The sequence below is a fragment of the Panthera onca genome, chromosome C2 (assembly GCF_046562875.1).
Source record: "Panthera onca isolate mPanOnc1 chromosome C2, mPanOnc1 haplotype 2, whole genome shotgun sequence".
NCBI classification, from domain to species: Eukaryota; Metazoa; Chordata; class Mammalia; order Carnivora; family Felidae; genus Panthera; species Panthera onca.
Window position 1 is genome coordinate 26119514 of NC_138347.1, and position 26182 is coordinate 26145695.

Sequence of the window (26182 nt, forward strand, 5' to 3'; positions counted from 1 at the left end):
CAAGCCCCAAACCTGAAAGTCACCTTTGAATCTGCGAAATTCCTCATTCCACTCTCTCCTACAAACATATTTTAGAAATCACCTAATTCTGCTAATTATACCTCTTAAATATTTCTCAGAATAGTAGATCAGATGATATCATGCTACTCCCTCCTTAAAATTCTCCAATGGCTTTCCATCCTACTCAGTATTTTCATAAAATGAAAATTCCAAGGACCCACATAATCTGCCCTCCCTCCCCATCCAACACATCCTACGGTTTGGCCCCTGTTCCTGGCCTCTAACCACATATGTCTTTTTCTGTTCCTCAAACACCCAAGTTCATTCATATCTCTAGGTTGTGCCATTTGAGGTTTCCTCTTCCTGGAATTGTTTCTTGCCAGTTCTTTGTACAGCTCTTTCCTCATAGCCACTTCTTGACACAAAAGACATCTCTGAGAGCACTAATCCTGCCCCACCACCTTCAACAAGCAGGCTCTCCTGGATACATCGTCACTTTTATTTTCTTCATGGCACTTACCACTATTTGAATCATGTGATTTGTATATTCCTCACTGTCCCTTTTACTAGAATAAGCACTTATAATTTTGGAAATATTTGCTTAATTTGTTTTTTGTCCATCTCCCCGGCTAGAATTTAAAATGTATGACAGCTGGGACCTTATACAGCCAACTCCAGTCCCTCTTCTGGCAGATCATGGATTCCTCCTTCACCCTCCTGGTGTGATATTATTGATGTCCCAGCATGTTTTATACCTGGTCTTAACTAAAATATGACAAATACAGAGAAAGACAAAACAAAAAACAAAAAAACAAAAAACCTCTCCCCATTCACCTTCGGAGAGGAGTCTGGAGCTCCCAATTTCTGAGTGGTGCTAAAATGATCTTAGCCCTCACAGTGATAGCACTGTGTTCACATAAATGCTCCATGACTCAACATTTATTAGGCACCTTCTACGTGCCTTGTACTATATTAAGGGTTGTGTAGGTGTGATATTGTGATTTATAATAAGAAATATATATTTGGTCTTTGTGCCAGTTTCTGGCATAGAACTCCTAAAACTCTTATAATTTCTTAAGTGATGAGAGCACATTTTGTTGTGTTGGTAAGTGACATTTAGGAAGCCCCTAGGTAACCTAAGGATGGGGGTTGATTGTCAGGAGAACCAACCATGTGGCTAGAGGGTCAGAACTTTCAGTCCTACTTCCCTGACCTCCTGGAAGGGGGAAGGGGCTGACAAGTGAATTCAATCACCAACAGCCAATGATTTAATGAATCATGTGTAATGAAGTCTCCATAAAAACCCAAAAGGATGGGGTGTGGAGTGTTTCCAGGTTGGTGAACACGTGGAGATTTGAAGAGTGGCACACCTGGAGAGGGTATGGAGGCTCTATGCCCTTTCCTGCACACCTTGACCTATGTATCTCTTCATCTGGTTACTGATTCTTATCCTTTAACATTTTTTTGTAAAAAATTGGTAATCTAGCCAGTAAACAGATTTCCTGAGTTCTGTGAACCACTCTAGCAAATTAACCAAGCCCAAGGAGGGGGCTGTGGGAACCTCTGATGTATAGGTCAGAAGTACAGATAACTGCCTGGATTTGTGACTGGTGTCTGAAGTCCAAAGAGGGAATCTTGGAAACCTACAATCTATAGCTGATTGATCACAGAAACACAGGTAATAAGCACAGATTGACATCTGAAGCTGAGGGCAGTCTTGTGGGATGGAGACTTGAACCTACAGAATCTGATGCTATCTCCCAATAGATAGTGTCAGAATTGAGTTGAATTGTATAATACCTGGCTGGTGTAAGAGAATTGTTTGGTGGGGTAGATAAAAAACCCACACATTGGAACTGAGTGCTTAGAAGCATTCAGGGGTTACACTGGGGAATTCAGCACTATCTCTGATCTAGAAAAAAAAGCTCATTTTTATCAGGGAAGATACACAAGCAACTGTAATTGTGATAATCATATATCTTGGATTATCTGAGATGATTTGGATTGCTGGTTCACATGTCCTGGTTTGTGATGCAGAATACCTTGACATTGTAACTACAAAGTTAACTTATGGATGGTATATACAAAGTTCTTTGGGGGCATAAGAGAATTAATTCTGCTGGTGGTACCAGGGGAAACTTCACAAAGGACCAGTTAGTTGAATCTTAATGTAAATACAGCACTTTTCCAACTGGAGAAGAGGAGAAACAGCATTCACAGCAAAGATAAAAATATGAGTAAACGTAGAGAAGTGAGTGGGATCATCAAGTTCTAGGCGGGGAGACAGAGAAAGGAAAAAAAAAACCCACAAAGGTGAATTGCTACAGAATAATGGAAATTTTGTGGTTGAAAGTCTTGAATGTCATGACGAGGAAGGCTGATTTTTTTCCCCCTCGAATTCACTCGTTTCCCATATCTGTGTCACGTGGTGGCTCTATAAGTATTATCTGGACAGCCTGCATAAAATATGTATTTCTGGGGCGCTGCGTGGCTCAGTCAGTTGACTATCTGGCTCTTGATTTCAGCTCAGGTCATTATCTTGCAGTTTGTGAGATTGAGCCCCATGTCGAGCCACATGTGCTAACAATGTGGAACCTGCTTAGGATTCTCTCTCCCTCTCTCTCTGACCCTCGCTTGCTTGTGCTCTCTCTCAAAATAACTAAATAAAAACATGAAAAAAAAATTAAAACATTTCTGGGGGTCACATCCGGATAATCTTATTCAGATCATTTGTAATGGACCCCTGAAATCTTCCTGATAAATTCATATGATGAGCTCAGGTTGGAAACCATGATAATAGAAAATGGAGGAAGCCCAAAAGCCCTTCTTAGTTTTGCTCCATGGGCATTACCAAAATCCAAAACTGGTCAGCCTTTGGGAGTTCCCAAAAAGGATAGGAAGTAGACAGTCCCTTATCTGTTGGAGAATGGGCTCTAGATTTAGTCCTGCTGTTACTATCCATAGTCCAGTGTGCTTGGGCACTCAGTGTCCATTGGGCCTGCAGCCTTCCCCCACCTTCCCCATGTACCCAGTACATGCAGCTGGGCTTCTGTCTCACTGTCCTCATCAATAACCCAGTTTTTCCCTAGACTTGCAGCTTCTGGAAGAACCCCAAGTTACTTGGTTGGGCTGTGACAATCTGCCTTGCACTGATACTCTCCTCTCTGTGGGGAGCAAAGAGAACCACAGAGACATTTGTCTTTATCAGGATCATCAGAGTTGTGTCAAACAAAGGTTTTCAGCAGAAGGATGACATAATTGGGTGTATGCTTCAGGAGGATAGATTACCAAAACCATAGAGGGAAATGCAAGAGCACATTTAGAAAGCCACTCTAGTAATTTAGAGGGAGAGACATTGAAGAACTGTGCCAAGCAGGGGCCAACAAAATGGAGAGGAAGGGATTAGCAGCTTGGGCAAGATTAGGGGCCAAGGGAACAAAAGCAAAGATAACCCCAAGGTTTCTAGTTTTATCAAGCAGTGGTTTAGCTGGATTATCTATTTGCTTCTGTATCACTTGTTACTTATTTTTAAATTTTTCTCCAAGTTCTCATTGTGTGGGGAAGCACCATTGTTAAGTGATATCTAAGTGTGTCACAGCCCATTTGTAAAAAAACACTGTAAGTATCACAGTGTTGAAAGCCTTTCTCCTGGCTTGAACTAATTTTCTCCATCACAAATATCAAAAGTGCCTGGAAATGCTCAGAGCAATCATTTCAAGCACCAAAAGTAATACCATTATTCTGACCCCAGAGTAATCCCTTCAAATGTTATTTTAGAAAAATAAAAAGCATTAGTAGTTTATCTTAAAGATGGGACTCTACTTGCATTCAAGATTACTATCCTAAATAATAATAATAATAATAATAATGGCCACTTATCTTTTTGTCTCCTTTTTTTTTCTACATGAGTATTTCAGCTTTATTTAACAATTTTACTTCTGACTAATTTGAACAGACATGCGTTGCTTTAGTATTTGGCTTGCAGAAGATTTTTATGGTAAACATAATACAAAGTCATTACAGCTTTAGAATATTTCTCTTGAGATTCTGAAAGGTGTGCATTGGTTTGGGGAATAACTTAAAATTTCGATTTACTTTTGGACTTTACAAGTATCGTTCAATTTATAGAGCTATTGTCCTAAAAACAAAACAAAATTTTAATGTTCAAATGCTGTGCAATTGTCCTGTCTTGATTTCCTGAAAGACTATAGCTGCCTCCTTTACTCTGCTTGAAGTTGCTAAGTAGAACTGGTAGCAAAATTAAGCAGTAAACCTGCTGATGCAGAATTCTTCACTCTTAATTTGGCTGATGTTCAACTCTAAATTAGAACACAACTAAACCCTCAGGTTTTACGTGCAAAGAAACTTGATTCATATGCTGAGTCCACAAACTCCTGAAATGTAAATTTGCTTTTCTGCCTTGCCTGCCACAACCACTGGAGAAGTCACCAGGAACCTATAAACGAAAACAACTTCTTTAACCGGGATTTTATTTTCCCTGGCTTTCTTCTTTCAACAAGATTAGGAAATGGTTGCCAAACTACTTCTCTTATGTTCCCCAATGACTTTCCTACTGTGGAGAGAGCTTTAACATAATGCACTGCAAACTTGTTTTCCTCTTTGATGAGTTCATTTTAGTCTCCTGTGTTCAGGACTCCTCTTCCCAAAGCACAGATGAATAATCTGTTGCAAATAAGCCGGCCAGAGGAAGGGAGTCACCAGCTCTCTCCTCGGTATCACGTCCACTGCCAAGTAACAACTGGTAGGCTGCCCCATGATTCTCCACACTCCCGATTCAGAGGGAGGGATGTTCTTCTTCATTCAGATAAACCAGAGAAAAGAGAAAATACATAAGGGCGCAGCAGGTGTGGCATAATTCACTGCCCCCTGAACTTCTGACAAGAAAAACCTCCTACACCTGCATGTAAGAACAAAGCTCGGCTACAACAGGAATTTGGAATCCGAAGCCAAGTTACCAGCCATGAGTTTGGAACTGCCTTCAACCAAGTTACAAAGAAAGCACAAGCTAGGACTTGATAGGGCATTTGAGGCCTTGACATCTTGCTTCTTTGTCTTCTCCCTGTTTGGTGGTTAAGAGGAGGGATGGCATGACCTGAACCTAGAAGAAGAAATGCTTCTAATGACACAAAACTAAGCTTACATATCTTCTTAAAAATGCCCTCACTTTTAGTAAAATCCTGTGCACTGGTGAGTGGAGTGAATCCAACTATATTATCTCCATGAAGAGAGGGCAGAGAGGATGTAAAAGAGCCAGAAGCATCTAAAAGAGCCAGAAGCATCTCGACTGACAGCCACATCAGATTTTCAATCCTTCCCATAGCGGCAAACATAGGCTCCACATTACAGGTATTGTGACTGAAGCTCGGAAATTTTCCATCACTAGCTCAAGGTCAAATGACTAATCTAAAGCAGAGCCTGAATGGGAACTTTGGATGGCCAAACTTCAAACCTGTGGTTTGTCCTTTATCCTAGTGGCTTCCAAATGCCAGTCTCTGGTCTTGTGCTAGCCTGGCCATTTTCAGGACCCACTTGGGCAGCACTGTCAGAGTGCCTGGACCACAGGCTACAGGAAATCAAATCCAATAGGTCTGGAATGAGACCTGAGAAATTGTTTTTTTAAAAATCTCCTTGACATTTTTCTGCGGCCAGATTTGGGAACCACGGCACTATCTAAGTCTCCGAAGTGGTTTTTTTCCCCAGCAATTAATTAATTGATTTCATGGAAATTTTAGGTCATCTCCCAAATCAAAGTATAACGCATCTCACTCTTAGGAAATGTATCTGCTCTTTCTAAGAACCATGGAATATATTTTTTAAATATTTAAAGTTCCAGCAGTCCTTCAGAAAATATCCTTGAGTTGGGACTTAAGGGTGCTTCCTTATGTTAAAAAAATAGAAGTGTTTTCCTGGGGATAATTTATCTCCCACAGTTGTCTTGCTGCAAAACTCTATGGTTCCCTGCACGGTCCAAGATTTTCCTTCCTTCTTGGTGGCTCACAAAGCCAGGGCTGCTGATGCTCAAGGCAAACTCCCTATCTCCCAGACATTTTTGATTAAGTGCACCTTCGGGGCTTCACTTATTTTAGACATGGGGCTACAGGGCTACACATATGTTTCAACCAATTTTCTACAATACACTTCTTCCTAAAACAGCTGTTTTTCTGGCTTTTTGCCACGGACTCTGTTGAGCATCTCTTGGGACCTTAGGTGAATCTTTTTATATCCTTATCTCTCCAGTAAGAAGCTCTTTGTGTGCCCCTATATCCAGATCTCCAAAGCGATTTCTCCTTCTCCTTCAGCACTTTTGTGTTAAGGGGCCCGCAGGTTGAGCAAGGTTCTGTAAACTATGATCCTGGGGCCAAATCTAGCCTGGCATCTGTTTTTTGTAAATAATATTTTATTGGAACACAACCAGCCCCATTCATTTGCCTGTCTATGGCTGCTTTCATACTACATTAGCAAAACTGAGTAGCTCTAAGTAGACAAAGACCATAAGCCTGCAAAGCCAGAAGTATTTGCTATCTGGCCTTTTATAGAAAAAGTCTGCCAATCCCTGAACTAAAGGAACATTTCCAACTTAAAATATTTATAAATTTTCCTCTGATACAGAAACAAGAAATATACACTTCCAAGATCACCTCAAACCACATACGCTATAAGAATTTTGTTGTTTGCCTGTTTTTATTCATTTTTAACCCATATTTAGGGTACAACATATATTCTTTTTTTACTTCCATCTTCAGATGTCACTGGTTATTAAAGAGTTACTCTTAGGACCTAAAAATGATGAACAGTTTTGCCAATAAGCCATTCTTTAATATATAATGAATCAACTCATTACTTGTGTGAGAGTAAGGGGTATGGAGAAGACTATGTGAATCTCTATTAATTCATTGTAATTGTCTCCAATTAACCTTTCCTCCATCTGCTAAAATGAACCCCAGTTTCACCAACTTGTAACTTGTATGGCTGATAAGAGAAAGAAACAATTTTCTTTTAATTTTCTCCAAGCTGTCTTGATAACTAGTGATTGTACAAAGTATATATCTAATAAAACATTAACCCAGGAAAATACATTTTTAGGAAAAAAAAAAAAAAGCCTCACTTCTTTCTATGAAAAAAAAAAATGTGCTTTAAAAACCTCATTACTGTTTTAAAATCCTACAAAAATTACCTTAAAAATCTTGTGGATTTGATATTTTGAATGATTGCAAAAGAGCAACTGGCTTGTAACTGAAATCTGCACCTTTGCACCTGTCCTCAATTACACTCACTTTACCTGCAGTTACTGATATTTAAAAGTACCAGTGCGCCCTCTTGTGGTACATTGCAGTTACTGTTCTTTTCTACCAGTCATACCAGTTTGGTATGAACCCATTAAATTTTATGTAAGTCATTTTACAAGAAACTACTCTATCTTACATTTCGTCTGTGATTGATTCCTATGGAACAATAATCAATAATACATGCTGGTACCTGAAGAATGAACTGCTAAAATTATGCTGGGCTGTAATGAAATATGATTATCACTGTTTGACACCCACCCTGAGCTCCGAAGAACAGAAATAAATCTACCACCGATTTTGGTCCATAGATCACTTTACAGGAAAAAAAAAAAAAAAAACAAAAAACAAAAAACAAAAAAAAACATAAAGTCTACAACTATCATGTTCTTGCATATCAGGTGTTCTAAAGAATTTCTACCTACTCCACTTTCCAGTTTGATGATGTGGCTATATACAGAAGTGTAAATATTTTTATTAAAGGGCACATGAAACTTTCGCTACGTAGAAAAAAAAAAAAGGCCTTATGAAAGTCAAATCTACATCCCAATTTCTAGTTTCTCCCGTTTCCAGGGGAGCTTTGGGTACCTGTTTTGGCCTCTTGACTATGAATTCAATGGTTTAGGCTACAGTGCAATCCCCAAGGATCCCCTACATTGTATTTTGGCGCTGGTGAGACCAACTACCCATAATGCCTCCTCCTCTGGACTGCTTGGGCTTTTTGTTGTCACTTTTTTAAATATGTAGAAGTCCTACCACTTACTAGTTTAACTGGAAACCCTTGAGCAAGTTACTCTAACGCTTCAGCTTTACTTCATCATCTGTAAAATGGAGATACTAATAATGACAGTCTCATATAGCTATCATGAGGACTAAATACAAGTTAAGGAAGTTAAGATTCCTATCTTAGGACTGGGCACATAAGAAGAGATTAATAACCTGTTACAATCAGTATTACTATTAGGTTTCTGAATGTATCGGAATGCTGTGATTTCTTAATATTCCCCCTTCTCTTTTTATCACCCTCCACTTTTCTAGCATATTTTTGGTCTGTTTTATTGATCTTTTTATGTTTGCCTTTGCTTACTGTGTGGCAATGGAAAAGCTAGATTTAAAAGTGTGGGTGCGGGGCACCTGGGTGGCTCAGTCGGTTAAGCGTCTGACTTCGGCTCAGGTCATGATCTTGCTCAGTTTGTGAGTTTGAGCCCCACATCGGGCTCTGTGCCAACAGCTCAGAGCCTGGAGCCTCATTCAGATTCTGTGTCTTCTCCTCTCTCTGCCCCTCCCATGCTCATGCTCTCTCTCTGTCTCTCAATAATAAATAAACATTAAAAAAATTAAAAATAAATAAAATAAAATAAAAGTGTGGATTCTTGGGGTGCTCGGGTGGCTGAGTCAGTCGAGTGACTGACTCTTGATTTCAGCTCAGGTCATGATCTCACGGTTTGTGAGTTCAAGCCCCCCCATTGGGCTCCATGATGACAGTGCAGAGTGTGCTTGGGATTCTCTCTCTCTCCCTCTCTTCCCCTCCCCTCATCATGCTCTCTCTCTCAAAATAAATAAACTATAAATAAATAAATAAATAAATAAATAAATAAATAAATAAATAGGTTCTTGGGGAACCTGGCTGGCTCGGTCTGTAGAGCATGTGACTCAATCTTGGGGTCCTGAGTTTCAGCCCCATATTGTGGGTGGAGATTACTTTAAAAAAAAGTGTGTGTTCTTGGTTCAGAACCCTGCATTTCAATTGACTTATTGCTATCTCTAACATATTAAGACTGCATCACAGGGTCAATACCTAGAACTGTAAATGCCAGAATATCTCTGTGCTACTGAGGTATGAATCTTTGGACACTCTTTTTGTTGGAGAGCTCAAATAGGACTTTTGACATGATGTTTTAAAAGTATAGAGTATACATATATATATATATATATATATATATATATATATATATATATATGTATGTATGTATAATGAAGTACTTACTGTTTGTCTTTTCAGTGGTTAGGAGATTCTTCTGCATTTATCTGGAAGTTTCTAATGCAAGTTGCTTTTGTGAAAAAAAAAAAAAAAAAAAAAAAACCTCCCACATCATGGATCTGTCTATATTAGAAAAAAAATAAACATTGGATATGGCACATCACTAGACAGAACAGATGCTCCAACTATTGAGGGTATTTTTTTATACACTGCTTCATCAAACATCAAGAGTGACTTTCTAGGTCAGCTCTGGCAGAAAAGCACTTATTTTAGAACCCTTATTTTTTGTTTCCCCAGCAATGCTATGCCATCATGTCAAGGTCCTTACATTCAAAATTAGTGCCTAAACACGCATGCTTCTTGATTCTTCTTGTACAACTTATACTTAGAGGTATTCAATCTCCTCATTAGATGTAGCAAAACTAAAACATGCTTAAAAAGCAGGGGGCTCAGGGAGAGAGAGATGATTTTCAATTAGGAAAGTCCAGATAGTATTTAATAAAACAGCTATTTACCTATGCTCACTCTGGTATCCATGACTGTTGTTTGTTTCCTAGGAATTAAATGTTAAGTTGCAAGGTATGATCACTATAGTAACTAGAAGGGCACTGGAACATTGAAAATGTGAGTAGATGTTAAATTTAGATCAAAGTGAGTAAATGTCACATTATCAATCCTATTCCTGTAGAAGCTAATTTTCTTCAACGGATTTTCCTTATAAATCAGGTGAAAGGCCCTTTTCCCTCCTTTGTGCCTATTTTCAAAACTATTTAAATTAGCATATTTTTTGTTGTTTTCAGAAATCATTGGTTTTGGTTTTTCAAACTGTAACTTAAAATAATCAAGTCCTAATCGTGTTTAGCTTTCAGTGGATGACAAACAGTACAAATGTCTTGTGCTTTCTGGATACACTTTTAAGTAATCTTTTTTTTTTTTTTTTAAACATCAGAAATGCACCATCTGACCTGCATTGTGACTGTTTGCTGTGAATCATTCAAAGCTGGCATGTTGTAGGGTTTTAGTGCTTTTTGTGGTGTTAACTTTCCTACCCACAAACAGCCTTCAAACTACCCAGATGAGATCAAACAGTTGATGGCATTTATATTTTCCTAGGCATCAGAAAGAAGAATTCAATCCCACAAAATTAAGTGCCTTTAGGGAAAAAAAATGACTATGTGAATGTTTGACATCAAAGACAGAAATATCTTCGTCTCCATTCAGTATTCCCAAACTCCAGGAAGACTTTTTTAGTTTTTTACTTTCTCTCCATTCTCTTTCCCACATGGCTCTCTGAATTATAATTAGGAACTTGGAGGGCAGATTTGACCTTCACTTGTGCTCTTTTTTGGTAATATACAAAGTCCAATGGAGGACTGTTCTTCTTCACAAATGATTCTGTTTCTTTGGTGTTCCTGACACAAATCTGTGGAGTATTGGCAGTTGTCTTACCAACAGTAAACTCCTGAAGGACTATGACCCAAGTGTACAAAAACACACGTTCTGTTTACAAGTCTTGCTTTGTCCATCACCTACTATTGTCTAAAAATAACATGCTCACAACCCAGCTTTTCACTAACACTTTCAGGAGAAGTTGGTCTTCCTTGGATTGTGTCTCTGGAAGAGCCAGGTGAAGGGCTGTATTATGGAAGACTGAATCTTGTTTCCAACCAACCCCCACCCCACCACCACCACCAAGAGAGAGCAAGCATCTCCCATTGGTCAGGGTTGACGAGCACTGTTTCCATGGTTCAACATGATCAGCTACATGCAGTTCATAATCAAATATATCCTCCTTTCTTTTGACAAAAGTCTGAGAAGGAGGCACAGTTCATTGCCAAAAAGAGTCCTACTAGCAACAAGTCCAGACACACAAGAAGTCCAAAAGATGTCCGCAGGTGAAATGCTGATTTTCCAATGAGCCTCCTGACTGTCTTTACAGAGTCTTTCTTGAGTGGGAGCCTGGGGATCCTTTTCCTCTGCAATCTCCTTTCTCTTCCCATGTCCCCAGTGATGCGTAACCCCCTCTGTGGAGTGCTGGGTATATCTTGAGAGTAGAGTAGGCAGTAAGATTCCTTCAGGTCAGACCATTTTTCCCAGAAAACTCAACCTCCATTATACCTGAATCCTCCCTTGTAAGAAGGGGCTTAGGCATTTCAGAATCTTATTGGAACACTAAAAATGAAAATAAACCCTGGAATGCCTGGCTGGCTCAGTCAGTTGGGCATGTGACTCTTGATCTTGGGTTTGTGGGTTCAAGCGCCACGTTGAGTGTAGAGATTGCTTAAAAATAAAATCTTAAAATAAATAAATAATAACCTGGGGTGCCTGGGTGGCTCAGTCAGTTGGGCATCAGACTTTGGTTCAGGTCATGATCTCACAGTTCATGGGTTCGAGCCCTGCATCGACTCTGTACTGGCAGTGCAGTCTGCTTGGGATTCTCTCTTTCTCCCTCTCTCTCTCTGCCCCTCCCCCACTTGCACTATCTCTCAAAATAAATAAAGTTTAAAAAATTTTTTAAATAAAAATATTTTTTAAAAAATAAAAATAACCACTTTTGTTTATGATATTGACTCTTACAGCATCACATGTTCAGAGTTCTTTAAATTTTTTAGGGGGTGCCTGGGTGGCTCAGTCGGTTGAGCGTCTGACTTCGGCTCAGGTCACGATCTCATGGTTCGTGGGTTCAAGCCCCACATTGGGTTCTGTGCTGCCAGTTCAGAGCCTGGAGCCTGTTTCAGATTATGTGTCTCCCTCTCTCTCTGCCCCTCCCTCGCTTGCTCTCTGTGTCTCTCTGTCTCAAAAGTAAATAAACATTAAAAAAATTTTTTTTTAATTTTTTTCATTTGAATTTGTATTACAAAAATCCCTTCATCAGAGGTAAAGAAAGAATTATTATTATACATATATATGTATAATCTCCATTCAAAAAATCCAAACATAAATTAGTGCCTTCTTTGAACCAGGAATTGTAGGAAGTACAGAAATGTAATTCATAAGCATAATCTCAGTGTCTGTGAATTCAGAAATTAACTGGGGGTGGGGTGAAGGTGGTAAAGAGACATATAAAAAGGTTAATGGCGGGGCAGTCCTGTAGGAACTCTCATCTAGAGATGAACAGAGTGTTGTGTTTACTCCGAGGAAGGCCCACCCTGGATAAGTGGGATGCAGGCACAATAACACAAAGGAAAGCACGCACCTTGGTTAATTTTCCTGGACTTAGTCTTCACAGAGCCATTTCCAAAGTAAACCTGGGCCATCTTACACAGAGGTTCACATTCCATACCTGGTGCTTAACCACAATGAAACCAACACAGCCACAGAATGCCCAGAGTGGGGATGCCAGGAGGAACAGGTGGCACAGATCTGAGTAAAGTTTTGATGCTCAGATCACGGCTGGGTGTGTTAGTTTACTAAGGCAGCCATAGCAAAGTACCACTGACAGGCGGCTTAACAACAGCAAGTTATTTCCTCATAGTTCTGGAGGCTAGAAGTCTAAGATCAAGGCATTGGTACGATTGGTTTCTTCTGAAGGCTTTTCTCCTTGGTTTGTGGATGGCTGTCTTCCTCTGGTATCTTCACATGGTCCTCCCTTTCTGTGTGTGTCTGTGCTCTAACCTCCTCAATAAGTACACCACAAATGACTTCATTTTACCTTAGTCACCTCTTTAAGGGTCTTATCTACAAATACTGTCACATTCTTAGGTACTGAGAGGTTAGGATTTGACAAAGATTCTCTCCTTGACCAAACTTTGGTCAGGCTCTTCTGAGCTCTCTTTTTCACTAGGCCTGACCTTGGGCTACTATGTCCTTCCTTGTAGAATATTTCTAGCAAGAATCTTGCTAAGTCAGTTTAACAAGAAACCCTCATCTTCAATATCTGATCACCCTCAATATCAGATCGGGTTCCTCACCATCTACCTTCCCCCAGATGATATCTGACCACCCTGGCCTGCCTTCAACAAGAATCTCGTCAGGCTGGTTTACACAGAATCCTCTCTTACCTATAGTATTTCCTCTCGGTAACTTTCTGACCATCAACCCCCAACCCCACTTCTTAGCTACAAATTGCCATTTTTCTTTGTATTTGAAGTTGAGCTCAGTCTCTCTCCCCTACTACAAAACCCTATTGTCCTGGTTCCTATACCTATTGTGATAGTCTCCCTGAATAAACATTGCCTTACTGTTTCTTAACAAGGGTCATGAATAATTTTCTCTTTAACAGATTTCAACATAGGAACTTTGGAGGGGATGTAATTCAGCCTACATAACATAAGGTCTCAAAACTTTGGGGAAGGTATAGTGAGGAAGCTCCAGCTATGAATTCTCCAGCTATGAATTCCTCCTTCAGGGATGGTCTGGGGATTGGGGGAGGGGGAGTGGTGGAAGTGGGGGCAGAGGAAGAGAAAGGGAGAGGGGGGAGAGAGGAAGGGAGGGAGAGAGAAGATTCTTACTTTTTTTATATAGAATTTTTAAAAAATGTTTATTTATTTATTTTGAGAGACAGCCCACACAAATGAGAAGGGGAAGGGCAGAAAGACAGACAGAAAGACAGACAGAGAAAGAGAGAGAGAGAGAAAGAATTCCAAGCACTGCACTGTCAGCATTGAGCCTGACATGGGGCTCATCTCATGAATCATGAAATTATTACCTAAGCCTAAATCAAGAGTGAGACACTTAATCAACTGAACTACCCAGTGCCCCAGATTCTTAGTTTTTTAGAGCTCTATAGGAGAATACCAATTGGCTGGGGCAACCTGAAGATCCGCATTGGGGAGTAAGGAGGGGAATGGGACAAAGTGATTGTGATCCTGTAGGACCACATTTCTGTGTGGCTTAAGAAAAATAAGCTCAAGGGAAAAACAAAATCAATAAATGCAGTGACATTCTGCCATATGTATCTCATGGCAATTAAAACTACCACTACTATTCCACCACCAAAGAATCATTTTTATAACTATTACCAGTCATTGATTGCTCACTAGTTTAGCCCAGCAAAGAAGCTAAGGGCAAGTGCCCTAGGGTCACACAACCTTGTATTTGAGTTTCAGCTCTACCATTTACCATGTGACCTTGAACAATTCAACTTTACTGTGCTTCATTTTTTCATCTGGAAAATTTGAATAATGACTGTGTCTTCCTCAGAAGGCTCTAGTAAGGATTACATGAGACAGTAAAGATTACTGTTATTTATTACTGTTTTTCAAGGACTACATATAGTAGATATTTAACATATTTTATCTATTTTAATCTCCTACAAAAATCCTTTGAGGTACACATATCATCAGCCCCATAGCCTTGTAGTATCTCACCTACCCCTGCTGTCACTGAGGACAATTTCCATGAGGAGATTCATGAAAGATTTGTTCCCTAAAACTGATGGTAAGAGTAGATTCAAGATCAGTTCCTTCCTCTCTTCTTTGGATAGTACATTCTATCATGTGTATAGCTGCTCCTCTGGTACAGTTCCTATGACAACCTCTCTGGGATATTTTTCTGCTCAGCCATAGTACTGGTGGCTCTTCTTGTTACCCAAAAAAAAAAAAAAAAAAAAAAAAAAAAAAAAAAAAAAAATCCATCAAATAAAGCCGTACATAAAGGGCTTTGTAAATGGGGAATCTCATAAAGGAGCCGTGATGCTACATCAACCAAGGTAGTAAATTGCTTTAAACTGTTTTTGTTTAAATGTTATAAAGCCCCATATACACTCACTGTCTCCAACACAATAATTGAGAACATGTACAATTAGATCTCGTAGTTACCAGTACAGTGCAAAACATAAGTACAGTTTCACTTTGATGTTGGAGCTTTTAAAAAATATTTTTCTTGATATTTCTTTTGGTTTTATTGTCTGTTGTAATTTGCTTTACCACAGTATGTAAACATTGGAAACTCTGTATGCACAATTTAATTCTAATCTACCTGTGCCCTAGTGGTCAATTAGCATGTGAAGTGACCAAACAGAGTTAAAATCCTAAGAATTTGCCAGGTGGCATTCAAAGGTATTTTTGTCAAAATCACTTTCAGAAGCTTTACTACTGAGCATGTTAGAATTTCTAATTGGCAAAATTAGTGGAGTTTAAGTTATGTGATCGTTAGGCGTTGGGTATCTCTACCTTTGCAGGAACAACGTATATGTAAGTACCTACCCAGGCCAGTACTTCATACCAGGGGGACAGCTGGTATGGCCCTGCACCTCTGTCATCAGTGGATGATCTTGTCATCTGATCTGACCAAAAGGCCTGACCCTCCCTCCAGCAGACCATGCCTGTCTTCATCTTGGAGACAGCCTTGCATGAAGAGGCTGGTCATCGTGTCAGGGGTTGAGACTGATAATATTCCAAACATACCCAGGCTGTATGATTGTTTTCTGTCTGTTGCTTGCTTAGAATACCGTGGTCTGAAATGTGCTTCTTGCTACAATTGCCAGATAAAAAAGTGGTGGGTTGGAAACACAGAGCTGGCATTCCCTGTAACTGCTGGAGACTTCTGATAAAGTTCAAAATTACCTGACATTCATGCAACAAAAAACTGGGTGAAGGTGGTTCAAATTCTCATACTCTGTTGTTCAACACAAACCTCAAAATAATCCTGTATACCTGAATTTCCTCCCGCTACACTGTCATTTGTCTTCATTGACGGGCTCATTGATCTCTATGTAAGTGTAGTCTACTGGTCAGAATATCATCTTCAGGCAACGTAGGAATGCTTTTGTTTTCATAACCATCATTCAGGTACTAAGTCATGGATCCTCATGCTAGCTCCCAGACTCTTTTTTTTTTACTTGTAAACAGATTTTATTTCTTAGACCAGTTTTAGGTTCACAGCAAAAGTGAGTGGAAGGTACTGAGATTTCTCATTATCCTCTCATATACACACACAGCCTCTCCCACTGTCAACATCCCCCACCAGAGTGGCCCATTTGTTACAACTGGTGAACTATATTGACACATCACTATCACCTAAAGTGAATAATTTACATTAGGGTTCACTCTTGGTGCCGTATATATTGTATGGATTTTGACCAAATGCATAATAACATATATCCACCATTTCAGTATCATACAGAATAGTTTCAACGACCTGAAAATGCTCTGTGTTCTACCCTTCATCCTTCCTTTCCTTTATTCCCTGGCAACCAGTGATCTTTTTATTGTCTCCATAGTTTGCCTTTTCCAGAATGTCATACAGAAGAAAGCACACAGTATGTAGCCTTTGCAGATTAACTTCTTTCACTTACTAGTATGCATTTACAGTTCCTCCATGTCTCTTCATAGCTGGATAGTTCATCTCATTTTACTGTTGAATAACATTCCATTGGCTGGATGTAACACGGTTTGTTCATCCATTCACTTATGAAAGGACATCTTGATTGCTTCCAAGTTTTGGCAATTATGAATAAAGCTGCACATTCGTGTGCAGATTTTCTTTTTAATGTTTTATTTACTTTTGAGAGAGAAAGAGAGAGACAGAGTACTAGCAGGAGAGGGGCAGCAAGAGAGGGAGACACAGAATCCTAAGCAGGCTCCAGGCTCCAAGCTGTCAGCACAGAGCCCCGCTCAGGACTCAAATTCATGAATTGCAAGATCACGACTTGAGCCGAAGTCGGACACTTAACCCACTGGGCCACCTAGGCGCCCGTCACGTGCAGGTTTTTGTACAAACATAAATATTCAACCCCTCCGGGTAAGTATTAAGGAATGCCATTGCTGAATCATATGGTAAGAGTATGATTAGCTTTATAAGAAACCACCAAACTGCCTTCCAAAGTGGCTGTACTATCTTGTATTCCCACCAGCCATGAATGAAAGTTCCTGTTGTTCCATACTCTCGTCAGCATGTGTTCTGGGTGTTCTGGATTTTGGCCATTCTAAATAAGTGTATAGTTGTAGCTCATTATTGTTTTATGTTTTCTCTTCATTTGTTTTAAATTTATTTATTTATTTTTTAAGAGAGAGAGAGAGAGAATGCATGCGAGTGGGGGGGGGGGGGTGTGTGTGGCAGAAAGGGAGAGAGAGAATCCCAAGCAGGCTCTGCACTGTCAGCACAGATCCTGGTGTAGGGCTCCATATCACAAACCATGAGATCAAGACCTGAGCTGAAATTAAGAGTCAGATGCTTAACTGACTGAGCCACCCAGGCACCCCTCATTATTGTTTTAATTTACATTTCCTTAATGACATAGGCTTATTTGCTATTTGTATATCTTCTTTGGTAAGACATCTTTTCAGGTCTTTTGCCAATTTTTAAAATCAGGTTGTTCATTTCTTATTGTTGGGTTTGTGTTTTTTAAGTTTATTTATTTATTTTGAGAGAGACAGAGACAACACAAGTGGGGGAGGGGCAGAGAGAAAGGGAGAGGGAGAAAGAAAGAGAGAGAGAGAAAATCCCAAGCAGGCTCCAAACTGCCAGCACAGAGCCCCATGTGGGGCTCCAATTCATGAAACTGTGAGATCATGACCTGAGCTGAAACCAAGAGTCAGATGATTAACCAACTGAGCCACCCAGGCACCTTGTTGTTGAGTTTTAAAACTTCTCTGTATTATTTCAGGTAACAATCCTTTTTCAGATATATCTTTTATAAAGATTTTCTCTCAGTCTGTGGCTTGTCTTAACATTCTCTTGACCAGAGTCATTTTTAATGTAGTAAAAACATGCATATTTGTTTGTGCATTGGATTTATTTACTCTTTCATCCATTCAACATGTGTTTATTAAGTACCTGATAAGTATGAGGCACTGTGCCAGGCATGCAAAAGGCAGGGGTAACCAACAGAGGCACTGGGTTGGATTTGCCTCTAAGTCAGAGCAACTCACATTTTAAATCCTATAACTTGTATTCCACCCTTTGTCATTTATCCTCTGACATATTATGGAGCCTGTCCTCTCCTCTTTATTCACACAGACTACCCTGATTGTTCTCCTTAACATGGTAGATGCTCACACCTAACTAGTCTCATTTTAGAGTGAGAAAAATTCCTTCCAATTCCTTCTCTATGTGGGTGACAATTATCCTTCTAAATTTTAAATACAATCAGGTCACATTTTTGGTTAAAAAAAGCATGTATGACCTATAGCTGGAACAGGCATCAGTTTTATTCCACAACACTGGAGTGTAAGAAACATCATTTCTCTTAACTTCTCTAAAATGGTTAAATTATGCTGAACTCTCTGCTACTTAGTTGGGGAGAAAGTCAATTTCAGTCTTCTGTTTATTTGTTTTATTTTTATTTAGATTCAAGTTAGTTAACATACAGTGTAGTCTTAGCTTCAGGAGAACCCACTGATTCATCTCTTACATATGACACCCAGTGCTCATCTCAAAAAGTGCCCTCCTTAATGCCGGTCACCCATTTAACCCATCCACCCAGCCACCCACTCCCAATTTCAGTCTTTTTATTAGGCTTATTCTTTCCACCAAGAATCTTTTGAAATTCACAAGGATCTCACAAAATACATTCAAGAATGGCCCTCTGGGGGCGCCTGGGTGGCTCAGTCGGTTGGGCGCCCGACTTCGGCTCAGGTCACGATCTCGCGGTCTGTGAGTTCGAGCCCCGCGTCAGGCTCTGGGCAGATGGCTCAGAGCCTGGAGACTGTTTCCAATTCTGTGTCTCCCTCTCTCTCTGCCCCTCCCCCGTTCATGCCCTGTCTCTCTCTGTCTCAAAAATGGGTAAACGTTAAAAAAAAAAAATTTAAGAATGGCCCTCTGGTCTTCGTCTACAATGATCATTACTAACCTTCTCCTTGGCCGTATCCAGGTGGTCCTATTGTCAAGTCTAGCTCTTTAGAGAAAGAGTTTTGGCCGAGCAATAGAAAAGCCTCTGAAATAAGGAAAAACTAAAGTTAATCACCTTCTCTGGTGGGAGAAAATAAAAATACATAAAACAAGAGAAACAAAAACATTAAAATTTCAAGTTATCCTGACTTATGGAGAGCCCAAACTTCATAGTTGGCAGCTACAAGATATACCTACACTTCCCAATTTCACCTTCATCCTAAGGTGTGGCTGGAGCAGGTTCTCAACAGCTCATAGGAGCCAAGTGTGAATTTTTCAGTAATGTCGTGAGACAATGTTTAACAGAGCTATTATTAAAAATCAAATTATATAAATCTCACTCCCTCTCCCCTCCTGCCTCCCTAGAGAGCCCTCCCATCCCATCTGAGCTCCCAAAGCACTTTAAACGTGCTTGTATACAGTGAGTCTGACATTGTTCCTGTTGTTTTCACTAAAATATCCCGCAGACTATGAGTTTGTCGGTAAGATTTTTTATTTGTATTTGTCTCCCTTGCTCCTAGCAGAGGGCCTAAAACATGGTAGGAATTCCATAACTGTTTGGTGAGTGAGAGAGGGAATGACTTGAAGGTTAAACCTATTCCCTTCCTGATATCTTGGGATCAGCCCTCTATGCAGCAGCACTGTTTCCTAGATCAGGCTCTGCATGTCCTTCCATTCTTTAATCAGTCACCACAGGAAAAGACTGGTTTCCCTCCAAAAGAGAGGTAACTTCCATTCTCCAGGGCTTTCACTCTAGGGGAGGGTTAAAATGCAGATGAAATACAAGTAGTAAAGAAGCAAAGAACCTTTAACAGTTCCCTGAGGTAAAGAAAGCAAATTAGAAGCTCAACATCCGTACATAAGGTCCTGTGGTACATGAGCCTGAAATGGAAAATTCATGTGGCTGGTTGGTAAACCAGTGCAGGGTTGTCTTCAGCCCAATTAACATTTTGCAGGGAGGAAGTAGATTTGGTAAAAACTATGGGAATGTTTTATTGGTGTGTTGATAGGTGGACAAGATGGCCAGGAGGGTTGTTCATTGCATAGATACAACTGGGAAACACTCTTTTCCTCCTTTAGAAGAATGTCATGAACATTTTGGAAAATTCGTGACAGAAATGTGTCAAAGACCAAAAATACAAAGATTGAAAATGATTGCTTTTGATTTTAGACTATGCAACCCCAAGTACAGAACTGCTTGACCTCATTTCTGATTCCATAAACAGCTTTGGGGAAATTGTCATTGCTTTGTCCTAGTCTTCCCAGAACAAGAACCAAATATCCCTAAGGATACCAAATGACACTACCACCCCACCACCAAGCTGGCAATGGCAAAGACGTAGGCTATTTGCAGAGAGCACGCCGCCTCTGCTGTGAGTGGGCAGTAAACTACCCGGGAGATTCGTGCTGCTTGCCTGGAGACCGGGTTGCTAGGTGCCTCTGAAGTAGTGAGACCGAGAGGTGTGCATTATTCCCCCCACACTTCTTATTTTACACTGTGACAGTTGTAGCTTGGAAACAGAAGCAAAGAATAGCGTCTATAGTGTTAGGAATAATGGCCAGCCAAGTGCCCTATGGGGCAGAAGGAACAGAGTTGAGGCTTTTATCAGGAGTAGAAGAAAAAAGTAATGTGATTTGGTTTCATCATAATTGCTTAAGCAGCCTGGGTGAGAACTAATTGTGAGTTCATCTGGCTCCAGAGAAACCCCACCTCTTCCCTCTCCAGAATGGTACTAAAATATCTGCATTGCATCACCAGAAATCACTCCCATTGGTGGCCTTTCTTAAGGACAGCAGCATGCTCTGTTTCTCTGAAAGCCACTGGAATCTGTATAGACCTAGGAATTTATATCTTTCCAAGACAAATAAAATATTCCTGGCACTCACTTGTCACTTGAAAACTCAGAGTGCTTGCCCATTATTATATCATAGAGGAAGTGTTGTTTTAAAAATGTGGGAGTAATGAAATGCAGAGAAGGAAATGAAGGGACAAGTTAGACCCTACATCACTACATAGTCCGGCCATTGTTGGACTCAGGGGAAGTCCTGGGTTTTAAAACCAGACTGTTCACTGGTAATATCTTGACACTCCTGGGCTCTCTCACCAGCTTCCAGTAGCCCTAAAGAGACAAGTACTTTTGTTTTTTAAGTTTATTTATTTATTTTGAGACAGACAGACAGAGAGAGAGAGAGAAAGAGAGAGAGAGGGTGAGTGCATGGGGGAGGAGCAGAAAGATAAGGAGAGAGAGAATCCCAAGCAGGCCCTTTGCTGTTAGCCCAGAGCCCGATGAGGGGCTCGATCTCACAAATCATGAGATCATGACCTGAACCAAAATCAAGAGTAGAACGCTTAACCAACTGAGCCATCCAGGCACCCCAAGACAAGTACTTTTGCTCAGAAAGTTGGTCACCTAATTCTCAAAAGAGCAGAGCTAACATTGGAAGTCATCAGCTAGGACTTGGATTTCATCTATGTTAGTAGCCCAAAATAAAATCTAGCTGAAAGCTAAGTAATGCTGCTATAATATGCTTATTTGGATTCTATGTGAAATCTGAGAATGAGGCAAGTGGATATACAGTAGTAGAAAGAACATGGATTCAAGTCCTGGGTTCAATCTGAGTCCAAATCTTGACTCTGATGCCTACTAACTATTTGTAAGTTACTTGCTTCCTCTGAGTGTCAGATTCAACTGAGAAATTAGATAAGAATATCAGTTCCTTTGCAGGATCTATGTAGGATGCAAAATAATATGTAAAGCGCCTCCACGGCATTTAGAACAGAGGATGTACAAGATAAGTGGTGGCACACATCACAGTTCTGTATCATGGTAAAATAAAGCATAATCTGAACGCTTCCACATATGTGGCACTGTGGAGGTTACAAAGACATATCAAGCATGACTCCTGTCTTCTGAACCATCACAATTTAGTTAGATGCCAAGGGGAGAGCAGCAGACGGGGAGTAAGGACTATCTGAACCAAAGTACCAACCACACACTGTAGAATTAGATATTTAACTGTGAGGTACGGATTTGAGGCAGAGTAAGAGTTTATGGAAAAGGCAGAACAACGTGGGTGGGGTGCTGGCTTTAAGCACTAAACAGAAAAACAAGCACAAGTGTGATTTCTTGACCACTAATATTTACACAGAAGTCAAATTCCAGATTTAACAAAATCAGAAGAGCAATCTACTGAAAAGGGGTTCATTTTAGCATCGAAAGGTCATGTTAGCAAAACCAGCCAGCTCTGGTGGCTTATGCCCCAAGGTCACAATCTTGGAGAAGACCAGAGCACTTTGAAAGTTCTAAGCATGGACCCTGACTGGCCTTACCTGTAGTGGATAGGAGATGAATGACCATCTTTATTTTGCAAGGAAAGTCATCTTAGAGTTAGAACATGAGGAGCAGAAATAAATCATCCAACTCCATATAAGGTCCAAACTGAAATAAGTTTAAAACATATCATTTTAGGGGCTCCTGGCTGGCTCAGTCAGTTAAGTATCCGACTTGGGCTCAGGTCATGATCTCGCAATCTGTAAGTTTGAGTCCCGTGTTGGACTCTGTGCTCATGGAGCCTGCTTCCAGTTCTGTGTCTCCCTCTCTCTGACCCTTCCCTATTCACGCTCTGTCTCTCTCTCTATCTCTCAAAAATAAACATAAAAAAAAAAAAAACCCACATTACTTTATAAAGTTAAATGGTTTACTCTGCCCATGACTCTACTGACCTCGCTTGTCATATATTCTTTTAAATATTTGGGGCGCCTGGGTGGCTCAGTCGGTTGGGCGTCCGACTTCAGCTCAGGTCATTCTCACAGTTCGTGGTTTCCAGCCCCTCATTGGGCTCTGTGCTGACAGCTCAGAGCCTGGAGCCTGCTTCAGATTCTGTGTCTCCCTCTCTCTGGCCCTCCCCTGCTCATGCTCTGTCTCACTCTCTCTCTCAAAAATAAAATTAAAAAACATTAAAAAAATTTTAAATATATGTTGGGCTTATGCCCAATTCCATAAATATGGATGAACAAAAAATATTACTTTATTTTCTGCAAATCATGGTAATCTGAATATGCACCCCCACAAAAATCTAACCATCATTATTGACCTCTGCTCATTGGGAGACAAGGAAAGAAAACACTAGTGCTGACTAGGTTACACCCATGCTTTATATTTTATATAGATTTGCCTAAATACAATATTAACTTGAATATAAATGATGCTTTCTCAAAAATTATCCCAAAGAAATAGAAGGAATTGTCTTGTATTTGAGTCTTTACAAAGTCTTTCCTGTTACAGGGGGGCCTGTTTAATTAATTCAAAAAGTTAATTACATATATTTGAATAGATGGTATAGTTTTAGCCAATTTTTTTCTTAGAGATAAAAATCTACCTAATATTTGAAACTGATCAAAGTCTCTCCTGTTATGGGAGACCTATTCAATTATCCTGAGTCTCAGTAGATGTTTAAAATGCTTATAGAAGTCAGCTGATGGAGTTTATTTTTTTTTATGCAAAAACATTTTACAAATTTGAAATTATTCTGGGACGTATGATTTCTAAATTAACAATAGTTGGATGACATTGTAGATAATCCTTTTCCCCAAATTCATATGCCGAAATCCTAACCGTCAAAGTGATGATATTAGGAGGTAGGGCATTTCAGAGGTGATTAGGTCATGAGGTGGAGCCTCTCATCAATGGGATTAGTGTTCTCACCAAATCTGCCAGCACCTTGATCTTGGACTTCTCAGCTTCCAAAACCACAAGAAATAAATGTTGGTTGTTTAAGTCAGTCTACAGTACTTTTGTTATAGCAGCCTGAATGGGCAAAGACAACCCACATATGAAACAACTTAACTGTGGAGTAAAGATGATGACTGAACATGCACATTTGTTTTTTATACTTTTCTGAAATCCCACTAAAACATGATAAATATTATTTTTCCAAAACATCAAATCATAAGGACAAAGTATGAGGAAAGACATAATATCAAAAAGTGTGGGGGGGGGGGAGGGGGAAAGCTGAGAAGCATTGATTACAAACAAGTTTTGGGAACTGATAGCACTAGACAGCTCTGGAAATAGCACTGAAGGTAGAACCAAGAAGAAGACACAGTTAGAGCCTCAAATCCCCTATTTACCCACAACAAAAGCCTATAAGTTTATCTTCTAGAAAAGCTAAGCCAGAGAACTCTGGGAGAGTTGGGGGGTGCTGCAATACTAAGCACAAAATTAAGAATAGGTGGCTGTTGGCATATTGGGAATGAAAATCATCCCTGCCCCCAGTCCTCCATCTCTATGTGGCTCTCAGAATGGTAGCAATCAAAGCCTAACCTTCCAGAAAAATATTCAAAGATCTTTCTCTAGGGGCACCTGGGTGGCTTAGTTGGTTAAGGGGCTGACTCTTGATTTCAGCTCAGGTCATGGTCTCACGGTTCATGAGTTTGAGCCCCACATCAGGTTCTGTGCTGACAGTTGGAACCTGCTTGAGTTTCTCTCTCTCTCCCTCTCTCCCTGCCCCTTCCTGACTCTCTCTCTGTCTCTCTCTCAAAATAAATAAACTTAAAAAAAAAAAAGTTCTCTCTCTAATGAATCCAACTGAATTCATTAAGGAAAAAATTCAAAGAGAAACCATAGGCCTATATTGTCCAATATAGTAGCTACTAGTCACTTGTAATGATTTACACTAAAACTTTGATTAATTAAATTAAGTAAAATTTAAGCATCAGTTCCTCAGTGGCACTAGTGATTGATACATAGTGGCTATGATATTGGACAGTGTACATATAGAACATGTGCATCATTGAATACGGTTATATTAGATAGCACTCTTCCAGACAGATCTCCCTACAACAAAGCCAGCAATCTCTGCTATCACACTCTAAGTGTGCCACACTCTTAAATATGTGCAAAGGCAAAGGATCACCAGATACTTAAGACATCTTTAATACAAAAAACAGAGAATACAGTTACAGTATAAGCAAACTGGAAGAATCAGACAATATAAGAGAAGAAAACATTTTATTACTAACATCTTCATGGAGGTAAGAGAAGACTCTGTTTCAATGAAACAAGTATAGCCTGTTTTAAAAAAAATCAGTAAATAAACATATGATATTAGAAATTTAAAAAATAACAATGGCATAAATGAAAAACTCAATAAAAGTGTCAGAAGATAAAAACTGGAGAAATCCCTCAGAAAGCAGAGCCAAAAAAGATAAAGAATGGAAAAGAGGAGGAAAAAAAATGAGAAAATTAGAGGACAAATTCACAAGGTCAACATTAGATGAAAGGAGTTCCCAAGAAACAGCACAGAGAAAATGAAGGGAGAAAGTTACTTATGAAACATTTCAAGTGTATTTCCCAGAACAGAATGACCTAAGTATGCAGACTAAAAGAGAATCCAGAGTACCCAGGCAATGGCTGATAATAAACCACACCAAAGTCATGTCATTGTGAAATCTTAAAACACTGGGACAAAGGCAAGCTTCCAGGTGGGGGGCTGGGGATAGATGGTCACCTAAAAAGATGGAGAATATGAATAGCTTTGGATTTTTCAGCAGCACACTGGAAGTAGAAGACCAACACCTTAAAAATTCTGAGGAAAAATATTTCTCAACAGATGTCTCTATTCAGCCAAACTGTCAGTTAAGTATGAGGAAGAATAAGGATGTTTTCAGATACTCAGTGTATCAAAAATTTTACATTACCTGTACCCTCTGTCAGATAGTCACTTAAAAGCTATGCTTCACAGCGGGTAGACCAAAAACAAGGAAGACATAAGACTCTGGAATCAGGAATTCTACAGGTGAGAGAGGTAGAAGAAATTACAAGATCCTGATCAAGAGCAATCCCATGGTCATAGGTGTGGAGAGGCCCTGAAGATAGCCTTTCTACATTAGGGCAGGTTAGGGTGCTTCAAGGATATGCAAAGCCAGAATAACGTACGTGTCTGAACATACCAAGAAGAGATTTAAGCAACTGGCAGATAGTTGCAGTTAGAAATACATAGAAAACTAATTTTAAACAATTTCAGGACAATTATTTAATCCAGGAAAAACATAGCTGTGAGTGGGAGGAATAATCATACTTGTATTAATCATTACATTCTACAAGGCATAGCTGTGAATAATAGC

The 26182-nt window shown here is 39.8% G+C and overlaps 1 protein-coding gene across 10 annotated transcripts in view; it reads right to left on the minus strand.

Annotated features, from left to right (window-relative positions):
- The window catches only part of LOC132683884 (uncharacterized), a 351206-nt gene that overhangs the window by 292167 nt on the left and 32857 nt on the right, over positions 1-26182 (minus strand). For 8 of the 10 annotated variants that reach the window (XR_013557854.2, XR_013557851.2, XR_013557853.1 and 5 more), the window contains one exon: positions 19019-19102. Coding sequence is in view for 4 of the 10 variants with exons in the window: in XM_078452868.1 (XP_078308994.1) it covers positions 19019-19102 (84 nt within the window). In the remaining 6 variants the exon portion in view is untranslated. Of the gene's footprint in view, positions 1-3923; positions 4816-9291; positions 9409-19018; positions 19103-26182 lie in introns of those variants that run through there. The other 2 variants (XR_009612449.3, XR_013557855.2) reach the window with 1 other exon arrangement.